Consider the following 22255-nt stretch of genomic DNA (forward strand, 5'->3'; position numbering starts at 1 on the left):
ATAGCATTGAATGCATAGGCGGCGGAACGGGGAGGGCACCCAGGCACCGTGCCCCCTTTGATTTTGGCATTTCAACATTAGTCCTATGCATGGAAAGAATGGGACCAAAAGTCGGCAGTGCCCCCCACCCCTTAATTGAAGGTGTTCCGCCGACCGCCGCTACTGATTGAATGGGACGCAGTGTGGAATGCATACGCTATTCAAAAGCCCTCGAAATCAATGAAAAACGTCGTTTTGTAATTGACAAATGACAAAACCTTAGTTACCACTTTTGGGGGCAGTTAAATCCTAGCAGCGATCTGTTGGCATGACCTGTTCTTTCCTCTGTTGCAGGGTCCGGAGCCAGTGCGAAGATCCGCCTTCTCCCAGGCGAACTGTGATCGGACGCAGCCGTTCCGACCTCAGGACGACACGTGTAGGACTCTGTACAATGCCTTCAGGCGAGGCGCCAAACTGTCCAGTAAGTGGCTAGGGGCGGGGGGGGGGCGGTGAAACAATGAAACACACCGCCATGTGGTAACGAGACTTTAACGAGAGAGAGAGAGAGAGAGAGGAGGGAGAGAGAGAGAGAGAGAGAGAGAGAGAGAGAGAGAGAGAGAGAGAGAGAGACATGTTTTGTTTTTGATGTGCACTTGTGCAATGCAAATGGGTACCTATACGCGGTATATTTTATGTAAGGTAGGCAAGCACTATGCGTTCTCTCTCTCTCTCTCTCTCTCTCTCTCTCTCTCTCTCTCTCTCTCTCTCTCTCTCTCTCTCTCTCTCTCTCTCTCTCTCTCTCTCTCTCTCTCTCTCTCTCTCCCTCCCTTTCCCTCACCACCACTCTTTCTCTTCACCGACTACATTACGGGTAGGTACCTTCCACTTCATTTTGCTCTCATATCTTTCTCTCTCAGTTGACAGTCTCTCCCCTCTTTCTCTGACCCTCTCTCTTCTCTCTCCCTCAGATAATGGCCCCTGTATTGGCTGGAGGGAAGGCACCGGACCGTACCAGTGGCTACACTACAACGAATCACTGCTCCGGGCACGGAACTTCGCAGCGGGACTTATTGCCTCAGGTGAGATATCAGATGTGGAGAACTGGGATATGGCTTGGAGAACTGAGACATGATTTGGAGAAGTGAGGCTCAATAAACTGACTTAAATGAGTGATGAATGAGTGATGAAATAAGTGATAAACTCAAATGAGGACTATTTATCTTATGCATAAATAATATAGATGACTTTTGAATGACAGCGGATGAGCTGAGACAAGATGCGGTTACAGATTGACGTAGTAAAATATGAAGATATTGGCTGTCTCAAGTGATCCATGACATATGTGTATAGACCTTGTTGACGTAATGATAAAATGCGTTCCTCGTGCAAGGTTCCAACGCAAACAAGGGAGACTTCCTTACATAGTCATAGTTTGTGCGACTTGCGACTTTTTCAGTTGACACCTTAACTACTGGAGTACCTATATTTATTCATTCATAATCAACTAGAATGGATACAGCAGGATGGGGGAGCCTTGTTAGGGGGAGGGAGAGGGGCTTATTAGCATCCTAATACACTGATTTAGTTGTGCTTGGTTTTGCATTTTTCGCTTTATTTCAATTCAGATACCTTATTGGGTAATGCATCAATAATTAGGTAACCCTCGCATGTGTAGGGGGGTCGGATGGACCCCCCCCCATGGTTTTTCGCGAATAACTCGCGTAAAAAGCGGCCGATCGCGACGAAACTTTCAGTACCCTCGCATTGATCAATTTTACACCTACCCTGAAAATTGCATGACCCTGACCCAAATGACCTTTGACCTGTGACCACTTTTCCGAGACCATGTTTGGCCGGAATCGCGATTTCGCGTATGTCGGCTCGCATTAGCCGCGCGTTTGCAAGCTTTTCGTGGTTTCAAACGTTCAAACATGTGATTTGATGTTGCTCCCATACATTAGGGTGAGTGTCAAGGTCACCTGAATGTCAGGTCAGGTCATTGACCTTTGGTGACCTCGGGTGACCTCGGTTCACTTTTTCGAGTTTTACATGTTTCTAGGCTAGTTTTTTTAGCTGAATTCGAATTTAGCAGCCATTTGAACATTTGTCATTTACGAAGCAGTTTTGGAGACTTCGTAACATGTTACGAAGCTGTCAGAGGCGGTTGACACGTATGTACTACGAATACCCGTCACGACGCCTACTGGTTGACCTGACCTGACCTGACCCGACCTGGTCTAAATGCTCAAAGACATCATCTGTGATCAAAACTAACACGATATTCGTGATCAGCACCCCGAAAAACCCCTTAGCAGCCACACTTTACGACTTTCTAACAGGTCCCGATTTTCCCGACTATGGGTCATTGACCTGACCTGGAAGGTCAACCAATGACCTAGGACCTTAAAATTGGGTATCATTGCCCATTGGCTTCCTCTCGTCACGGGCAACGCGCTCGTTTTTTTCCGCGAAGCTCTAGCTCGATCAGGGGCCAAACGGCAAGGGGGGGTCCAACCGACCCCCCCCCCTACACATTAGAAGCTGGCAAACGCCGCACACATGCGAGGGTTAATAAAATAAAATTAGATACATAAAAAATCAAATAGAAATTTCACAAGCCATGAGTTATTTTTTGCCTTCGAGAAATCGCCCTTTGATTAACGTTGGTGCACGCCGCGTTGTTGTTGTTTATTTATAATTAAGTTCTGATGGTAACGATGATCGATTAATGTTGATTGTTGCTACGACGCCTCCCCGCGACAGCGATCTCGTGACGGATGACCGTTATTATGTTGTTGTTGAATGACTATCTCTCATCTGGTACCAGTTACCACATATAGCCTGGCATGTTTACCGGGTACCTCAGATAACTATGCCAGGCTATATGTGTCCCTCCCACAAAGACATTTTGTGACCGGGTCACACCCGGTCACCAGGTCTGAGTCAACATTATTACTATATTGATGCTGTTGATAAATATTGTAGCCTCATGTCTGCGCTCCTACATCCTGCCCTCTAGCCCTTTGACTTCCTGACCTCCGGGACTCCCTAAATTGACCCCTGGGACATCTGACACCTCTGACCTCTAACGACTGAGGCACCATAGCACGACCGGTGAACTCTGAGACCTCTGATCACGCATCGACCTGAAGAATCCTGGCCTTCGAGGTTCACTGACCGTCATAAATACCCTGAGACGCTCGACCCGACTCTTTTTTACCCCTTGAACGCCTGGCCTGACCAAAAAAAAACTGGTCCAGCCCATGTAACTCTCTAAGGTACACCTCTGCGACCCTAGTTCCGTCTGAGCCCTAGTTTAAAGACCACTCCTGACCACCCATGTGACACGCTGACCTAGCCCTCAGCGACTCCCCTCTCCCAGGCCTCAGTGCAAGCCAGGAGACCAGTCTCTGTCAGGTCTGTCTGTTGCTGCAGTACAGACCAGAATAAACTCAAGGGTGCCGTAACCCGACATCGAACGCACCTTACTAACCAACAATCTAACCTAACCTCTCACACAAGCTGGCTTAGCACCTGGATCTCTCCTTTTCCAGGTCTCAGTCCATGGCAGAATGCCAGTTTCTAATCTTGAAGACGTGAATGCCGCGGTCTGACCTAAACCCTCCCTAACCCCTGACCTGATTCTGACCTCTACAACTCTTTCCAGGGCCTCGTTTCATAAAAGGAATTACTTACGGCGTTCCGTCAATTATGCCAGATTTGGCGTATTTGATGCCAATTCGGTTTCATAAAGCCGGAGACCGGAGTAATTCACGCCATCGAAATTACGGAGCTTCATTTACGGCAAATGCTCGATTCCGGACCAATTGATGCCATTTGGGTTTCATAAAACGACGTAACTAACGCCAAATATTTTATCAAGCTCTTGATATCAGTGGTGTAAACTACGCACAAAAATGTTGCGTGAATTTGAGTTAATGTGAAGATTCGAAGCTAATTTTTGATATATTTTATAATGTTGAGCCCGTTGAGGAAGACAGAACAGCCAAAATGAGAAAAAGAAACTGCAAATCTCCTGTACCAGTCGCTTTTTGTGGCCACTATCGGAATTTTGTTTATTCGCCGCGCCGCGCCACTTTCGTAGTTAGGCACTTCTGCTTAGCTGGCTTTCTGCTGTTTTCAATATATTGATTTAATAAAGGATGGTCATCAATGTCAATTTTGTTTTTTCATAAATAATTTTTAAGATTTAAATTCAACATAATTGTTTTATAATTTCTCGTAAAAAATAAGTGTTGACATGAAATTGTAATTTGTAGGACACTTGATAAATTACGGTAACTACGCAAATGTGCTTAGTTACGGAGGTGTAAACAATTCCAGTTTTGGCTTTGTGAAACGGCTTAATTTACGCTCCGTAGTTTGAAAGGGTGTGAAATACGGAAAGGTGTAAATTACGGCAGAGTTTTATGAAACGAGGCCCAGGTCTCACTCCAGGTCAGAAGACCAGTGTCGGCCTCATATCCCGACATCCATGTTCCTACCTAACTGACAATGATAACCGAAATAACTGAACAATGACAGCCGTACCATAGACCCGACTCATTGTTTTTCTCACAGACAATGACAATACAAAAACCATGTAATAATTGTCATTGTCTGTGAGAACAACAAAATGTCTGACTCTTCTAACCTGACTGACTCATATAACTCCTCCCTCCAGGTCTCACCCCAGGTCAGAAGACCAGCGTCGGCCTCATATCCCGACATCCATGTTCCTACCTGACAATGATAGCCGTGCCATAGACCTGACTCATATAACTCCTCTCTGCAGGTCTCACCCCAGGCCAGAAGACCAGTGTCGGTATCCTGATGCAGAACCGTCCCGAGTGGACCCTGGTGGAGCAGGGCTGCTACTGCTTCAGCATTATCACAGTACCGCTGTACGACGCGCTGGGGGAGGACACGTGTGCCTACGTTATTGATAAGGTGAGCAGTAGCGGCGGAACACCTTCAATTAAGGGGGGCACTGCCGACTTTTGGTCTCATTCTTTCCATGCAACGCCCATAGGGCTAATGTTAAAATGTCAAAATCAAAGGGGGCACGGTGCCCTCCCCGTTCCGCCGCCTATGAAGGTGCCTAATCCTATGTTATTGATAAGGTGAGGAACGTGTGCCTACGTCATTGATAAGGTGAGGACACCTGTGCCTACGTCATTGATAAGGTGAGGACACCTGTGCCTACGTTATTGATAAGGTGAGGAGCGTGCGCCTACGTCATTGATAAGGTGAGGACACGGGTTACTACGTTATTGCTAAGGTGAGGACACGTGTGCCTACGTCATTGATAAGGTGAGCAGTAGCGGGGGAACACCTTCAATTAAAGGAGGACACTGCCAACTTTTGGTCCCGTTCTTTCCATGCAACACCCATAGGGCTAATGTTAAAATGTCAAAATCAAAGAGGGCACGGTGCCCCGGTGCCCTCCCCGTTCCGCCGCCTATGAAGGTGCCTATGTTATTGATAAGGTGAGGTCACGTGTGGTTAGGTTATTGCTAAGGTGAGGAGTGGTGCCTACTTTATCGACAAAGTGAGGCATCAACGTTTCATTGATGATTGAGAGTACTTGCATGAGTGATATACATAACACTTTTTAAATATATGTTAACACCATTATGTATTGCCTTTTCTTCGACGAGTTTTTTAATCGCAGCGTATAAAGGACATCCAAAAAGTCGGAAAAGATTCATTCTTTATTTCAAAGCCAGCACTTCGGCTTCGAACTTTGAACTGAAGAAAGAACGATCTTGGAAAAAATCCTTTTTAGTGTGCACGTCATACCGTTTTATGGATAGGTTTTATCGTGAATCGCTCACGGAGCCGTCCTTTCTACTTTATTCGTTTTATTATAAATTCCACTCCCATCAGCGTGCGGCCACTGGAATGAACCATTCGGCCGGTGTCCTTGGCAGGCGTCCAACTCCATCAGCGCAGCTGACATGTCCTCCTCTTGGCTCTCACACGGCTGGATACTGACCTCCCGGCGGCATTTGCGGCGCGTGGCGCAGACTGTCGGCATTCGCGACGCGTGACACTGCGCGGAGGTATTCGCGGCGCTTCGTTGGTCGTCGTTACGTCTCCGGCGGCTCGCTGAAAGCAAAACTATTCGCTGGCGGGCGTTCTGAAGGTGCACTGGTCGCAGGGATGGAATATGAAATTTTTACGAAAAAAGTTTCATGCTAGCTATGAGTCATGTGAAGCGTCTAAAGATACTGAGGATGAATTATCGAGCAAATAGTACCTATTTAGGAAAAAATGTAACTTCGTTGTTGGCCATGCATCATGGAATATGGATCATTACGCTAGATTCATACTAAGAGCTAAATAATCATTCATGTGAACTGAAAATCACTATATTTTTTCTCGATGAAAAAATTTGCAATGCGAAATTGGTATTGCAAACTCAAATGCTGCGAGTCTATTCACGGTTGTCTGCTGCGCCTGAGGCGTCGATGAGACGAGTACCAGCAGAAGACCTTGATTACGTCACTGGAGCTGACAGTTATGGCACTAATGGATCCGGCGCTTCTACCCAGACGCCTGGAGAGCTGCCAGTTTTGTCAGTCGAGCGTCCGCTCCAGCAATTAGAGCCGCCACTTTTTCACTGAAGTTGCCACATTTGCCACCGTAAGAGCGGCGTATGTTACTAAAACAGCAGCCGGATGTCTTTGAAGATTAGTCGCGGAGGTTTCAGTGGTTGTAAAGAGAAACGGACGATTATGGTTGTGAATCACTACGACCTTGAGGTTAGATAGGTATGTGCAGGTCACGAATGTTGGGCCTGAAGTTATTCTAAAATGAAGAAGTGACATGGAGAAGTGATTCTAAAGAAAAGTGTATAAAATGCGGCATGTTTGAAGGACACATATTTTAGTCAAATAGCCACACAAGAATGCATAGATCTGGATTGCATAGACTCAGTTTTGTATTTCGATCATCATTCTGCCCCGCATCGTCCTACGTATTGGTATCTTGCCAATGAATTGAACTAAATTCATTATCAACTATTTTTTGTAGTTCATGTGTAGTACGTCTTGGCCGGTGCCTCCGACCAGACTGACCTTTTCGAAGATATTATTATTGTAACGCTTGTACCGTCAGTTTCCTGTCTTCGCCGACAGGCTAAACTCTGGACATTGTTTTCAAACACCCTGCGGCGTTATTTTTCCGTTTCTGCTGCCAAACTGGCCTCGCTGTTCTTTTCACGGCCTCGCTGTTCTTTTCACAGCAATGTTCTGTGTTCGCCTGGGGCATTATTTGCGTCATTGTGTATTTCATTTCTGCCAGATTAACGTCTTTACCCATATTATTCCAAACCCCCAATCATGTATTTTTCCTCTACAGGGTGTTGCAGCTAAATTGGGAATTTTTCCCGCTTACACTTAAAGTGGCATAACTCAGTAGAATGAAGAGACAGAGCTTTCAAACTTTGAACGTGTATTGACGCACATGTTCTCTACCCTCTCACTCAATGTGGCCACCATGAGCCTCCTTCACCATCTCCAGGCGGCGTCGGAACGCGCCGCACGCGCGCTGAGCCTCCATAGGATCGATGCTGCTGGCTGCCTTCTTGATGGACTTCTTGAGGCTCGAGATGCTGTCATGGGCACGTGCGTTGGACCTCTCCTCAATCGCGCTCCACATCCAAAAGTCGCACGGATTTAGGTCGGGTGAGTTTGGAGGCCACGTATCCTTTGGGACATACAGAGGGATCTTCCGACTAAGGAAATCCTGCACCCTCCGGGAAGCATGAGCTGGAGCCGAGTCCTGTACAAGTGTGACTTTCTTCAGGTCGTAGTACTTCGCCATCCAGGGCAAAAGCACTTCTTCTAAGATGGCCAGATACTCCTCTGCGCCGATTCTTTCTCCAGCAGGTATGAAGTGAGGGGGCATGACGCGACCGTCGCTCGCGACGGCTCCGAACACCATCACAGAGGCTGGATTTTTGCTTATCATCACTGGTGGAACATCACCGGGGTTCGAGGCGATGACTCTTGAGTTCCGGCGGTTGGCAACTTCGTCTACCACAAACTTCTTTTCGTCCACAAAGACTCTCACGTCTCCTCCATGGTTCTTGAGCTGGTTCAGAACCATCGGGACCCTCTCCTTCCGTAACGCTTTTAGACGCTCCGTCAGAAGGTTCTGCCGTTTCCTACTATACGACCTCATCCCGAGGTTCTCCTTGACAGCCCTGCTAATGGTGCTTTTGCTCACCCTTCGGTCTCGCGCTAGCTTACGCATTGAGACACCTGGTTTGGCCTCAATAGACCTTTTCAAGCCCGCGAGAAACCGAGGATTCCGTTTGCGGTCACTTCGCGGCGCATGGGGACGTCTACTGACATCTCCTCCACCGTCCATAGTAGCGACAGTGCGATATACCGTAGACTTCGGGTATCCTGTTGCGATAACGATCTCTTTCGCGCTTTGTCCAGCGCGAACTAATTCAGCAACTGTACATCTACGCTGTTCCTCCATGACTGTTATCGGTTTTCGTGCATCAAAAATATTAGCACGTGAAAGAGCATTGTTGAAATAGTATCATGTCAAATTTTCAGCCATATCCTCCAAATAACAAAATTGTGATTAGGTTACGAACTTTGTCCCAATTTAGCTGCAACACCCGGTACAGTCTACAGACTGGTTGGTCTCAATACCGGCCGATGTCGTCCTCAGTCACGTGCTTTTCCTCCTTGGCTCATGGGGATAATTGTGTACATTTTGTGCACCCAATGACGTAATTTTCTCCCTCCTTTTTCCAGCTGCCGGACATTGGTCACGTGACCACATTTTCCGTTTGACCTTGAGTTGGCACCAGATTTTGTCGACAGACGTGGCGCAGCTTATTTTACTGCATTATTTTGGATACTAAATATTTAGCCGTGTGGTGGTAAATGATACCGTGCAAATAATATTGAATCATCGGTGACATAGTTACCACTGAAACTTGAATATCATCAATAAAATACAATTAATCTATTATTACTCTTCCATTGATTTTATTGTGCTTGCAGGCATAGGTAGAGACTGAAGAGCTGAGCCTGCAGCTTACAGTTGTTCTATACAGTAGCGGCGGAACACCTTCAATTAAGGGGGGGGGGGCACTGCCGACTTTCGGTCCGATTCTTTCCATGCAACGCCCATAGGGCTAATGTTAAAATGTCAAAATTAAAGGGGGCACGGTGCCCCGGTGCCCTCCCCGTTCCGCCGCATATGGTTCTATAACTCTTAATGCATAAATCAAGGCTACTGAGGGCGCAAATTTGTTTCATTTATCTTTAATAACTTATGCCCTACCTTCATCTACTATTATCTGTAAGAATCTTGCATCAATCATCACCAGACTTCTTAGTTTTTTTACTACGCCCCGGCCGCGAGAGCGAGCGGGTACGACTCCCTCGCCCTAATTGAGCTAGCCTCGCGGGAAAAACAAGCATGTGTGCCGTTACGGGACCGGGGACGCAGCGATTGATGCACGGTTCAAAAGTCTCAGGTCAACTGGTGGCCTGTGAGGGTCAGGTCAAGTGCCCCGAGGGCCAAAATACGATTTCGGGTTTTGAGAAATAACTTTGCCAAAAACGGCGCAGAGTCGCGATTTTAATACCATCATGTTTGTCATGCTCCGGTGCGTCAAAATGGTACACTTTTGTTTGGGTGGGGTCAACATAAGGTGTTCACATCGGGTCAAAGCCAGGTCAGAGGCACTCAGGTCACGAAGTTGGTCGGAGGAGGTTAATATCTTATATCATTCGATTCGGTAAGTCTTCCCGAGTATATTGGCGACTTTTCCGACTTGCCAATTCAATTTTATCAGGAGTTATTGACGAAAAAACTTGTGACCTTTGTGACGTCATAAATGACGTCACGCTAGGATAAAGATGCGAAAGTGAAGCATTAGACATTGCAAGAATTGCATGAAATTGCGATTCCATGTGCTTGAGCTAGGTTTAGATCATTCTCGGCGTCAAAATTACAGTTTCTATATTTTCCCCATTGACTTGTAATGGTGACGTCACGCGATCGGCCTGACCTCATGTGACCTCTAGGAGAAATCCGAGATATACAAGTTTTGAGACTTCTAGAGGATGCTAGGTCCTGTATATATCATCTCGTTGTGACAGCTCCTCTGGCACCGAGGGCATTGCGAAGTTTCGGTATTTTGGGACTATTGCAGAGGTTCACGTGTGACGTCATAAGTCAGTGATCTGACCTGAGGCGGAAATGCAATTGGTTTCCAAAGATGCGTATGGAAGCAAGGATAAGGTGTGCCAAATAGCAGCCCTCTAGCTGTAAGGTGTTCTGAGCTATCGCCAAAAGTCGTGAGTGGAGCGCTACAGACTCCTCCGGTCGGCCGCCGGGGGTTAGGAGGCGTGCAGGGTATCGGAAAACCACCTGGTACTTTGCGAATTTTGCCGATAAAAATACGTTTCTTATGCCGATTTATAGCCAAAAGACTACTGAATCTCAAACCAGTCGTATCCTTGCACTAAATGGCTTGGTTTAGACACGATAGGTCTGAAAAGAAAAGGTCCCATGTATTCTCTATGGGCGCCGCGAGGCCGTTGGCACCAGAGTTTCGGGAAGTGCCCTCGCCACAACCGCACGTGCATATTTGGTCACGTGACCAAGCGCATTTGCCGCCACTGTATTTATATACACTGTGCCTTTTTCATACTGACCTCTCGTTGGTAGTTGTGAACAGCGACGCATCATGTACCCAATGACGTAATTTTCCCTCCTTTTTCATTCCTTCCTCTCGTTAGTCGTCTTAGACAGCGATGCATCATATACCCAATGACGTCATTTCCCTCTCCTATTCCAGACGGGTCTCTCAGTGGTCGTTGTGGACAGTGACGCCCGTTTGAGCGGCCTTTTGAACACGCGTCCCCGACGGCTGGAGAAGATTGTCTGTACACACCATCCAGCTCCGGATCTACTGAAGCGAGCGGCTGATTTGGCGGTGACGGTGGTGGGATTCGCGGAGATGGAAAAGGAAGGAGGAAAGGCGCAGATTGCCGAGAAGGTGAGAGAGTGGGAGGGAGAGAGAAAGTGGGGAATGGGAGAAGGGAAGGGACGGAGAGAGGGAGCAGAGAGAGCGAGAGGGTGAGAGAGAGAGAGGGAGAGAGAGAGAGAGAGAGAGAGAGAGAGAGAGAGAGAGAGAGAGAGAGAGAGAGAGGGAGAGATAGAGCTGACAGAGAGACAGAGACAGAGATGTGAGATTCGGTCTTCGAAAATAAATCGGATGAACCGACCTGGCAATGAATGGAATAGTGTCCCGGCCTAATATTTGAAAAAAATATGCTATCAACTGGAAAATGTTTACGAGAAATGAAATGCTGAAATGAAATGAAATGGAACCGAGAAATGCTGCGATGAAGTTCACAAAAAATTATATTTCAGTTAAAGTTGGATTAAAAGAAAAATATCAACAAAACACCAAAAATCCCCCCCAACTAACCCCCCCCCCCCGTTCTATTTTCAGCCGCCCCGGCCGGAGGACACGGCCACCATTTGTTTCACGGCCGGTACCGGAGACACGCCCCGGGGCATCGTTCTGACCCACGCCAATGTGACGTCATCGGTCCACGCCCTGCTGCTACAGTTAGACTCGTGTGCACCGAACAGTGGCGATGTGCTGATGAGCTACCTGCCGCTGGCACATATGCTGGAGAGGATCTGTGAGGTGAGATGGGGGGAGGGAAGAGGGGAGAGGGAGGGAGGCAGGGAGAGAAAAGCAAGGAAGATGGAGAAAGAGAGAAAGAGAGAGAGAGAGAGAGAGAGAGAGAGAGAGAGAGAGAGAGAGAGAGAGAGAGAGAGAGAGAGGATGGGAGGGAGAGAGAGAGAGAGGAGATAGTTAAAAGGAAGAAAGAAAAAGAAAAGGAAGAAAAAGATGGATGGATAAAAGGAGAGGAGGATGTAATGAGACAGCGGAAAGGAGAAAAGAAGGAAAGAAAGGGGGAAACGTGACATTGTGAGCTGTCGTCATATATCGTTAGCTAATATGTGAACTGAGAGGGGAATAAAAAGGGAGAGGAAGCGAGTAAAAGGGTGAATATAATCGAGATGATTGATAATCCACCACCCGTTCGTGCCCATATTCGAGGATGTATGCTTTTTTCACTTCTCTCTCTTCCGGTTTCCACCGGCGGTTTATTAATCAATACAGAAAAAATAGGCAAATAAGGTATGTAGTTTGAGTCAACGAACAAAAACATAGTGAATAGATAGATGGCGCCACCGGCTGGCAAGGATACAGGAGCTCAGATGGATTAGTAATGTTAGAGAGAAGACAGTTAGTTGTTAGTGAAGGTTGGTAAAGGAGGTGACGCCATCATTAACAACAAAAAGTCAGAGTGAAAAACGGCCAGCATTGCCCCTCCTCGGACGGGTAACCGCTGACCTCCAGCCAGCGTGCGCGCCGTCGATTAAACGGTCGCGGCGCCGTCGTAGGTGGCGGTAGATGGCACCAGCATGCCGTAGCGCCGACCGGCGGCACAGCCGCCCGGCCGTCGGCGCCACGGCGGTAAAGCCATCAGGCCGCCGGCGCCACGGCGGCGCAGCCCTCGGATGATTGTGCCGCGGGGCGGCGCAGCCCACAGCCGATGGTACTCCGGCAGCGTGGCCGCCGGGTCGCCGGCGCCCCAGCAGTACAGCCCCCAGGCTGACGGTGAAGCAACGGCACAGCCCCCGGACCCCGGGGCCGCGACAGTACAGCCATCAGGCCCCCGGCGCCGCGGCGGCACAGCCCCCCGGACGAGGGCACCGCGGCGGCGCAGCAAACAACCGACAGCGCCACGGCGGCACAGCGACCGGCGCCCCAGCGGCACAGCCCTCGAGCTGACGGTGACACGACGGTACAGCCTTCGGGCCGCCAGCGCAGCGGCGATGGATCCTTCAGGCAGTCGGTGTTGCGGCGGTTCAGCCCCACGGCTGACGATACTGCAGTGATACAGTTGGCGGGCTGCTGGTTATGCAGTGGTGCAACCCTCGCGTTGACGGCGCCGCCGCCGGTGCTGCAGTACCTGCAGTGGTACAACGCCCGCGCTGCAGGCGATGCAGTGGCTCAGCACCACGGGCTGTCAGTGCTGCAGTGGTGCACTCCCGGACTGCCGGCGCCGCAGCGGGACTCCTGGATCGCCAGCGCCGCAGCGGAACAGTCACCGGGGCGCCAGCGCCGCAGCGGCGGAGACCCGGCCACATCAGGTCGCCGGTTGGAGTGCCGATGATGGGCGGTGCAACTAGCTGTCAACGCCGCGGGCTGGTGGAGTCTGGAGAACGGGGATGTGTGTGATTAACGCAAGTCATGACATCGGCCGAGGCAGAAGGCGAGATAGGATGTTACAATAGAAAGTGAGACCGAGTGACCACTCTGACAGAAAGAAGTGAAGTAAACCAAGTTCAATGAAATCAGGCGCTGTGGACAGGGTATAGGGCTGCAACGATTCCTGAGGCCCTGCCCACAAACGCAAAGTTAAGATGAATAACGTAAATTGTGTGAACGAGCCACTTAACATACAAAGGTGAAATGAACTCGAAAGAAATCGGAATTCTGGTCTGACAGCCGATGTTCTACGTAGTTTATCTCCATCCCTCTAACCTCGCTCCCCCTCTCTCCGACAGGCGGTGCTCTTCTCCCAGGGCGGCAGTGTCGGTTACTGGAGCGGTGACCTGCACGACCTGCCGTCTGACCTCAGTGCCCTACGGCCCACCGTGGTACCCATGGTACCGCGGCAGCTGAATAGGCTGAAGGACAGAGCCGTGGCGTGGGCCGCCGGGAGTGGACTCAGGAGGAGGCTGCTCAAATGGGCGCTGTCCGCCAAACAGGCGGAGGTAGATAGGTGAGAGAAAGAGTGGGGAGGGGTAGGAGAGAGAGAGAGAGGGGAAGAGGGGGACGGGGAGAGGGAGGGAGGGAGGGAGGGTGAGTGGGAGAGGAAGGCGGGGAGAGAGGGGAGGTGAGGAGACAAACATTCTGAGATCACAAACTATTTTTAATTATATATCAAGACAGCAAGTCGGAAGAACGACAAACCGCATTATTTATTTGACACGCTGCGAAATAATCAAAAACCCACCCGCTTCAAACCTCCACCTACCATTCCCTTCCCCAGATCCGTAGTCTGTGATGACCCCCTCCCCCCTCCCCAGGTCTACCCCGCAATGACCCCCCCCCCCCCCAAGGTCAGTCCGCAATGACTCCATGTCCCCCCCCCCCCAGCTCTACATAGTCCGTAATGACTCGATCTCTGTACCCCGCCCCCTCCCCCTCCCCCAGGTCTGTATATACTCCGCATTCCGCAATGACTCCATCACCCCCCCCCCCCTCCCAGGCCTATACTTCACAATGACTCCCCCCCTCCCCCCCCACAGGTCTATTGTCCGCAATGACTCGATCTGGGACCGTCTCGTGCTCCGGCCCACCCGCGCCTCGCTCGGTGGTAGAGTGAGACTGGTGGTGGTCGGGTCAGCTCCCACCGCGCCGGCCGTACTCAACTTCGCCCGGTGTGCGCTGGGATGTACGGTGAGTGGGTGAGGCGGGTTCGAATCTTAGGGCGGGAAAAGTTTTCTAGAAGATGTTGGATGGGTGATAGCTAGCGTTTAAATTCTTATTTTTATGTGAGGTATAGGTCTATATGCAGATATTTTTTGCATTTAGCTGGTGCTTTCTGTTCTTATTTTCTTTGGGGTTATCCTAGGCACAAATTTTAGATGGAATGGTATTTACCTGCGCACTTAATTAAAGCCAGAACGTATTTTATTTTATTTTTATCTTTATTCGAGTCAAACTGAGAGCTTATCTTATGCCTCATCCAAACTCGACAGACTATCAAAGTTTATTGTTTAACCCGCGCCCGGCTGGGGGTCCAGGATTTTCACGCCCTGCTGGGGGGGGGGGGGGTGTTTGAACACCCCCCCTTGTAACTCGGCTCCTGGGCCACGTAGCGATACGCGGAAGGCGGCGTTCGAAAGAGCGTCAAAAATAATGACGAAATCACTTCGGTCAATTTTTTGGTCAGGTCAAAGGTCAGGTCACCAGAGGTCATGGAAGGCAAAATTTCGCCGATTTCCAGGTCGAATGTCGAAAATTTCCAAGAAGCCAACGCATAACTCGGGAACCAATAGAGCTATAGCGCCGCGGAAAAGCGCATTCGATAGCCCCATTAACGCCCTTTCTGAGTAATTCTCTCAGATTTGACCTAACTTCAACGGTTTTGCCTGCAGGGGGCAAAAACTGCAAAAATAGCCGATTTTTTCGGAAACAGTTTTTCTGCAATAACTTTTGACCCAAGCCTTGTACGAGCTTACTTTTACCGGAATCGTGTTCCTCTCGTCAAGACGCATCGAATGAACTATAACTTGACCTTGAAAGGTCAACTTGAAAATTTGACCTCAGGTCAAGGTCATGACCTGACCGGAAAGGGTCATGTTGCATATCAGTCGATCCGTATCGTCGAGCTGAACACATCTAAGGCGTTTTCATCGCTCTAGCATGCCTCTATCAAAAGTTATTTGCGAAAAACTGTTAGATACCATTCGTGACCTAAGATGACCTCAGGGCATAAACAAGGGTCATACTCATGGACGCCATTTTCATGTTCAGTGTGTCTAAACCACTTGTTATTCGGTGTTTGGGAGTGTTTATAATGTCTTTCGTCCAAAAGAGGCGCATTTCAATTTTCTCCCATTGACTTATAATGGGGAGGTCGCAAAATTGACCTGACCTTAGGTCATCGATATCAAAATTCTGAGATATACATTTTGTACATGCTATTGCTCTTAGCAATCGCTGAAAGTTTCAAAGCGATCGGTCACTCGATGTAGCTATGACAGGCATTGAAACTTTTTATGAGGTGAGGTCACTTCAAGTGACCTGGTGACCTGACCTTGAATGACCTTGGTCTGAAATTTTCATAACATGTGTAGAATTGATGTATGATAAGGTGTACCAAAAACGGCGGCGGGAGCGCCGCCGTTTTTGAGATATTCGCGAAAAACCACAAGGGGGGGTGTTCAAACACCCCCCCCCCCCCCAGCAGGGCGCGGGTTAACCCCTTTATCACGCTCCCTCCCTCTCTCTAACACCTCCCTCCTCCCCCTCTAGGTACTGGAAGGATACGGCCAAACCGAGTGCTCGGGCGCCTGTACTCTGACTGTGCCCGGTGACATGAGGCCGGGTCAGGTCGGGCCGCCGCTGGCCTGCTGTGATGTGAAGCTGGTGGATGTACCCGATATGGGTTATTATACGGTGTGCGGAGAAGGAGAGGTGTGCATACGAGGCAGCAATGTGTTCAAGGTGAGTGGGAGGGGAGGGGGAGAGGGGGAGAGAGGGGGGGAGGATTAGGAGAGAGGGAGCGGAAAAGGGAGATGGGAGAGGGAAAGAGGGGAGTTAATGAAATGAGAGAGAATTGGAGGGGAACAGCGCAGATTCAATAATGAGGCATAAATAAGGGAGCCAGATAGAGTGCGTAACTCAAAACTGTTTTTTTAGAGGGGGGGGGGGGCATTTTGCTGTAAGTTGCTATTGTTCATGTTATAATACTTCCAGCTGCGTTAATTCGGACAGCAAAACATTTAGACCTCTATTGACCTCTGCTCACATCCTCTAAGCTCTTTTGATCTCCAATGACTCCCGTTGACCTCTGCTGACTTCATTTGACTTCAGAGCTTCTTTGGTGACCTAGTCTAGTGACCTCTACTGACCTTAAGTGACCTCCACTGACCTCCACTGACCATCTCGGACCTCTACTAACATCCAACCTACTGTGACGTCTTCTGACCCCTCCGTTGCCCCCAGGGCTACTTCGGTGACCCGGCTCGGACGGACGAGGTTCTGGATAAACAGGGCTGGCTGCACACAGGGGATATAGGACAGTGGACCAAACACGGAACGCTGAGGATCATCGATCGACGCAAACATATGTTCAAACTGGCGCAGGTGAGAGCAAACATAGCACACAAACACATGTTCAAACTGGCGCAGGAGAGCAAATGCAGCTCACAAGGCGCAAGCGCATGTTCAAACTGGCTCAGGTGAGAGAAAATACAGCACACAAACACAAACACATGTTCAAATTGGCTCAGGTGAGAGCAGATACAGCACACAAAACGCATGTCAAGCCAACCTAAGAACCTGGTAGTTGGTTGTTGATAAACAGCTATTTGCTATTATCGTGCGCCTGAAATGAAATAACAATCATTTCGATCAGAAACCTCAGATTTTGAGGCCTTGCAAGAGCTATATTCTTGATAGAAATCCTTTTTTATTCTTGGTTCCACTCTGCGTAAAATGCTGCCAAAAAATTTTCCTGGTCGCTGATCGAGTCAAAATTCCTTATAATACCTATCTCTTGCTCACTCCTCTGCACAAAATCAGTCCAGACAACCCGCACCTATCTCATTAGGATTCCTTCCCTCTCAAAGGGACATATTAACGTATCGTAAATCTAAAACCCTTGCAAGATCATGTCTTAAACTTTTTCCTCGCTGGGAACTGGGAAGTGCAGTGTAAATCTCTCCCCTCTTCCTCACAGGAGAGGAATATCTGAATCTTCCCTCTCTCCCCAGGACGAGTATCTAACCCTCCCCTCCCCTCTTTCCCCGCAGGGCGAGTACGTCTCCCCGGAGCGTGTGGAGGCCGTCTACCTCCGGTCCCTCTCCCCCTTAATATCTGACCCCCCCTCTCTCCCCCCAGGGCGAGTACGTCTCCCCGGAGCGTGTGGAGGCCGTCTACCTCCGGTCCCTCTCCCCCTTAATATCTGACCCCCCCTCTTTCCCCCCAGGGCGAGTACGTCTCCCCGGAGCGTGTGGAGGCCGTCTACCTCCGGTCCCTCTCCCCCTTAATATCTGACCCCCCCTCCCTCCCCGCAGGGCGAGTACGTCTCCCCGGAGCGAGTGGAGGCGGTCTACCTCCGGTCTCGCTACATCTCCCAACTCCTGGTACACGGTGACAGTCTCAAGTCCTGCGTGGTGGCCGTCGTAGTGCCAGAGGTTGCTGAACTGAAAGCCTGGGCGGCCACGACGGGACTCAGGGGCACGCTGTCCGTCCTCTGTCAGGCACAGGCAGTGAAGGATATGATATTGGCGGATATGGATCGACTCGCCACTGAGGCCAGGCTGAAGGGATTTGAACAGGTGAGGACGACGGGAGAAAGGACGGGTGGAGAAAAAGATCATATGATAACGATACATTCGTCATTTACTATCTGTTAACAGCTATTATGCATATACCTATGTATATGTCCGATACATATCCGTAAGATCCATATAAAATGACATATTAATATAGTTGATACATGGTCTTTGAAGTGATACGCCCATTTTGCCCAGTGACCACACTTGACGTGTCAACAGAATAGATATGTAGATTTGAGATCGAGATTAGTTGAGATGATTGTTTTCTCCGTTTTATAATATAAGACGGTGAAGTAATGTGCTAGATTCGCAGTGGGTTTATTTTGCTTGAAGCTGCTGGAATTGAAAAATGCCGCTGCATTGTTTGTTCACCAGAAGCATGAACACCCAACTGTGAGACCTGAGGGATGTTAACTGTAGGGCCGTCTCCCTGACCTCTCATTTTCACATTCTACCGACCCACCTGACCCCTCTCGGTGCCGGGTTCCAGGTGAAGGACATCTACCTCCACCCGGATCGGTTTAGCGCTCAGAACAGTCTACTGACCGCCGGACAGAAGCCACGCCGGCCCGAAATGAGACGCTACTTCAAACCCCAGCTCGACGACCTGTATGCCAAACTCCGCTAGTGCTGACATCTAGTGAGAAAGGAGAGAAGCTGGTGCTTTGCAGCTTCTCTTTGGAATTGAGTTCTCTGGAAAGAGAGAAACTGGCAGCTGTTAGATGTGCTGAGAGTGAAAACTGACGTGGAACGGGAGATATTGATGTGTGTTTTAAGCTCGGATGGTGTTTGGTGGTGTGCTGGCATGAATGGTAGGGAATTGGAACTGGCAATGGTGGATTGTGCTGCCACCTAGCGGGCGTTGCAATAAACTAGCATCACTGGATGGTAGAGACATCTAGCGGGGGGCGGAAGAAGCTCTTCTGTACCCTGAGTGGAAGTGCAGTGTTCTGAAATAGTTTTTTTTCTGAAATAGTTAGCACTTGTGATTGTGAATTGTGCTTATATCTTACGAGGGATGATAAAACTGGTGCGGAATGCGGATGCAGACTCCTCCGTGTTTTACCTATTGAGCTTGGGATCAGCTTGGGAGCGTGCTGACATCTGGTGGGCGGTGAAAAACTGATGAGTGCATTGTGCTGACACCTAGCGGGGAGTGAGTGAAGCGGAGACCAGCCCCTTGTGCTGGCATCTAGTGACAAACTGAGAAAACAAGGAAGTGTGGGACTGATGAGTTGTGGTAAACCTTTTTCGCATATATCTTGCATGATAGTAAGTTTGCCGTGGTGAATCTTTTACATAGTAGGTAGCCTGTCAGAACTCTGCGCTCAAATGCTGTATTTTACTGATGCGTAATCGCTGATTGTCTTGCAATGGGGATATACGACGGTTCCCATTAGCCGGTGCTTGCTGAGCGTAGAATAAAGTCCTGTGAATATGTGACATATGTGTGCAGGTTTCATCGATCTTTATATCGCATTGTAAGCTAAGTACGCTTTAAATTTCGATCTGTTTGGTAGTTGAAAAGAGATCGGTCCGATAAAATTCCTTTAGGCATCGCCACATCTGAAGTAAAGAAAAAGATGGAAGAATGGGACTGAGTGCATTGTGCGATTTCCTATCACTCTATATTTTTCAGAGCTCAGATATTTGGCCAGGAATGTTAGTTTAAATCAATATTTTCCAAATATTGCGATTGAAGTGTCGGTTGCCTTCAGGGAGGGCGTAGCAAATGCAAGGTCAACCGTCAATACGCACGCTGAGTGTCTTGAGTTGAGACGTTTCGTGTAAAATGCTTCGTTCTAACGGCAAGCTACTCACTACTGACAAATGTAATGCATTGATTTTGGTTGAACACGACAGAAAAAAAAATATCTTATATCAGACGAGCGAGTGTGGCTATTTGTTCATACCCTGGCAATTTATTATGTTACGTAATTAATGGAGCCTGCTTATCCATTCCTTTTGAACGGGCCTAATAACGAGTTCATGTCGGATGCAAGACATCTTTGCACGGATTTATATCTCACTTATCTTCCCCTCCTTCTCCCCTCCTCCTGTATTCCCCATCTCATCCTCTTTTTCGACTCTTTTCCCACATTCCGTCCACCGTCGGCCGGCAGCGTCCACCCCTCCCTCTCCTCCCCCCTCCCCTACCCACCATACCGTATCGTCGCGTTGTCGGCCAACCGCCCGGGGGCACGGTTGGTCGGGCTCCGCTGCCCACTGCCCGCAGGTCGTGTCGAGTTCAGTATTGTGCCGGCGGCAGTACGGGGAGGGTGCCGCTGGGGCCCCGTGGTGGAAGAAGAAGTACGGGGAGTGGTGTGTGGGGAGACATGGAAAGAGTGGAGGGGTGAGTGTGGGGGAGAGTTTGTGTGATTTGACAGGAACAGAACGGACTACACTTGAGAAGCTAAAATCGGCCAGGACGATCGTCAAAACTCAGCCTAGAGGTAAGTTCAACTACGGACTATTTTGTTGACGCTTGACAATAAATGATGGGCTGCGTTCAATAGCACTGCACTGCTGGACACTGCTGGTTGGAACTGTATTCTTTGTTTTGAAAAACAAACCTGAGTTGTCCGACGGTTTAGCGAAAGCGATCTGAGATCGGTACCTACGCGATGTCGTTATTGTTGTTTTATAGTTAGGTTTTCGGAATTTCGACATAGGCCCACCGCATGATGACTTACAACTATCGGGCACCAACCGTTCTTTCTGTTCTCAGGGCAGTCAAACAAACTAACAAACAATAAAAAACTAACAAACAGGCAAACAAACAAACAAACAAACAAAAACAAACAAACAAAAGAAGTTAAAGTAAACGGAAGGCTAGTTTAATGTTGCCTACCTATATCCCGCACTTTGAAAAAAGACGCTCATATATTCTATTTGTGAGTGCAAATACTTATCCACATATTTTATAAGTATTTGTGGCTCTATCTCACGCGGTATAAATAATTATCGGCTACAAACTGGCACCGAGCTCAGTTGACCCAGAGGTGGGATTGGGGGACGATGGCCCGACATGTTCAATGGTCGATATGATATGGTGTCAGAGCTGACAAGATTCTTAACTTTTGGTAGTGCCGTTTTAGGCATCGTGTTTCCCCCCCCCCCCCCCACCTTAGCAAAAATGTGTTATTATTTTAGTTTTGCTTAGTTTATTTTGCTTCATTTTATTTTGTTTTATTTTATTTTGTTTTATGTTATTTTATTTTATTTTATTTTATTTTATTTTATTTTATTTTACTTTATTTCATTCTATTTTATTTTATTTTATTTTTTCATTTTATTTCATCTTACTTTATTGAAAAAGAAAGATAAAAACGCACCTACAAACAAAGATAATTTCCATTAAAAATTGTTACCACGTGCCTTGTTAGCAGCTGCCAGCACACGGCAGCCCCGCTTCGTGCAATGTGCATAGCCCATGGCAAGTGTCCGTTGTGAACGCACCACCCATGCATGCCGGGCACCCCTTCTCTCCAGACCAGCTCATGAGCTCCCTCTCCCCTCCCTCCCCCTCCTTCCCCTCGCACCTGCCTCTACATCCGGTGACCAAACCGTAGACGCCTTCCCCCACGACACCATACCCCACCGCTCGACTTTGACACCGGAATAGACCGACACCAAAGCCATAGCCCTCCGCTCGTCCGGCGCTACCGTACGTGACAGGTTAATTGGAGCTACCCCCTGGACAGGGGAGGGAAGGGAGGGAGAGGGGAGGGGAGGGGAAGGGGCGGAAGTGGTACGGAGGGGAGCTGGACGGGAGTGTTTCCGTGCGGAGCAAAGCTGGCAATGTGTGTGGCGTGTGCGTGTGTTGTAAGTTGTAGCTCGACATCGTGCGTAGATGTTCTCTTTTCTCTTTCTCTGTTTTCTTTTGTATGTATTTTGATGTCTATTAGCTGATCTCTCTGCTCTTTTCCTGCTTTTTTTTCTGCTGCTTTCTCTGATCTATCTTATTCGCTGTTACGGTGTTTCTGTAACAAAGATGTAGGTCTGTTCGTACTTCGTTGGGTGGCTCGGAGACTACAATAAACAGCACCTAAACACAGTAGTTGACCATCAACTGATAATAATGACGCCAATCAAATGACATCTTAACTACGTAGCTTGTTTTATCACG

General features: G+C 48.7%; 1 protein-coding gene across 1 annotated transcript; it reads left to right on the forward strand.

The window, feature by feature from the left end:
- Positions 1-329: 329 nt before the first annotated feature.
- On the forward strand, positions 330-19568 carry LOC122389357 (long-chain-fatty-acid--CoA ligase 1-like). The gene is made up of 11 exons (XM_043381290.1): positions 330-460; positions 948-1058; positions 4775-4929; positions 10820-11020; positions 11480-11680; positions 13618-13835; positions 14365-14515; positions 16097-16288; positions 16790-16930; positions 17863-18126; positions 18617-19568. Exons 3-11 carry the CDS (start codon positions 4813-4815, stop codon positions 18752-18754), a joined length of 1623 nt encoding a protein of 540 aa, XP_043237225.1. The 5' UTR covers positions 330-460; positions 948-1058; positions 4775-4812; the 3' UTR covers positions 18755-19568.
- Positions 19569-22255: the final 2687 nt, after the last annotated feature.

Source organism: Amphibalanus amphitrite, unplaced genomic scaffold (assembly GCF_019059575.1).
Source record: "Amphibalanus amphitrite isolate SeventyFive unplaced genomic scaffold, NRLGWU_Aamphi_draft 000355F_arrow, whole genome shotgun sequence".
Lineage (NCBI taxonomy): Eukaryota > Metazoa > Arthropoda > Thecostraca > Balanomorpha > Balanidae > Amphibalanus > Amphibalanus amphitrite.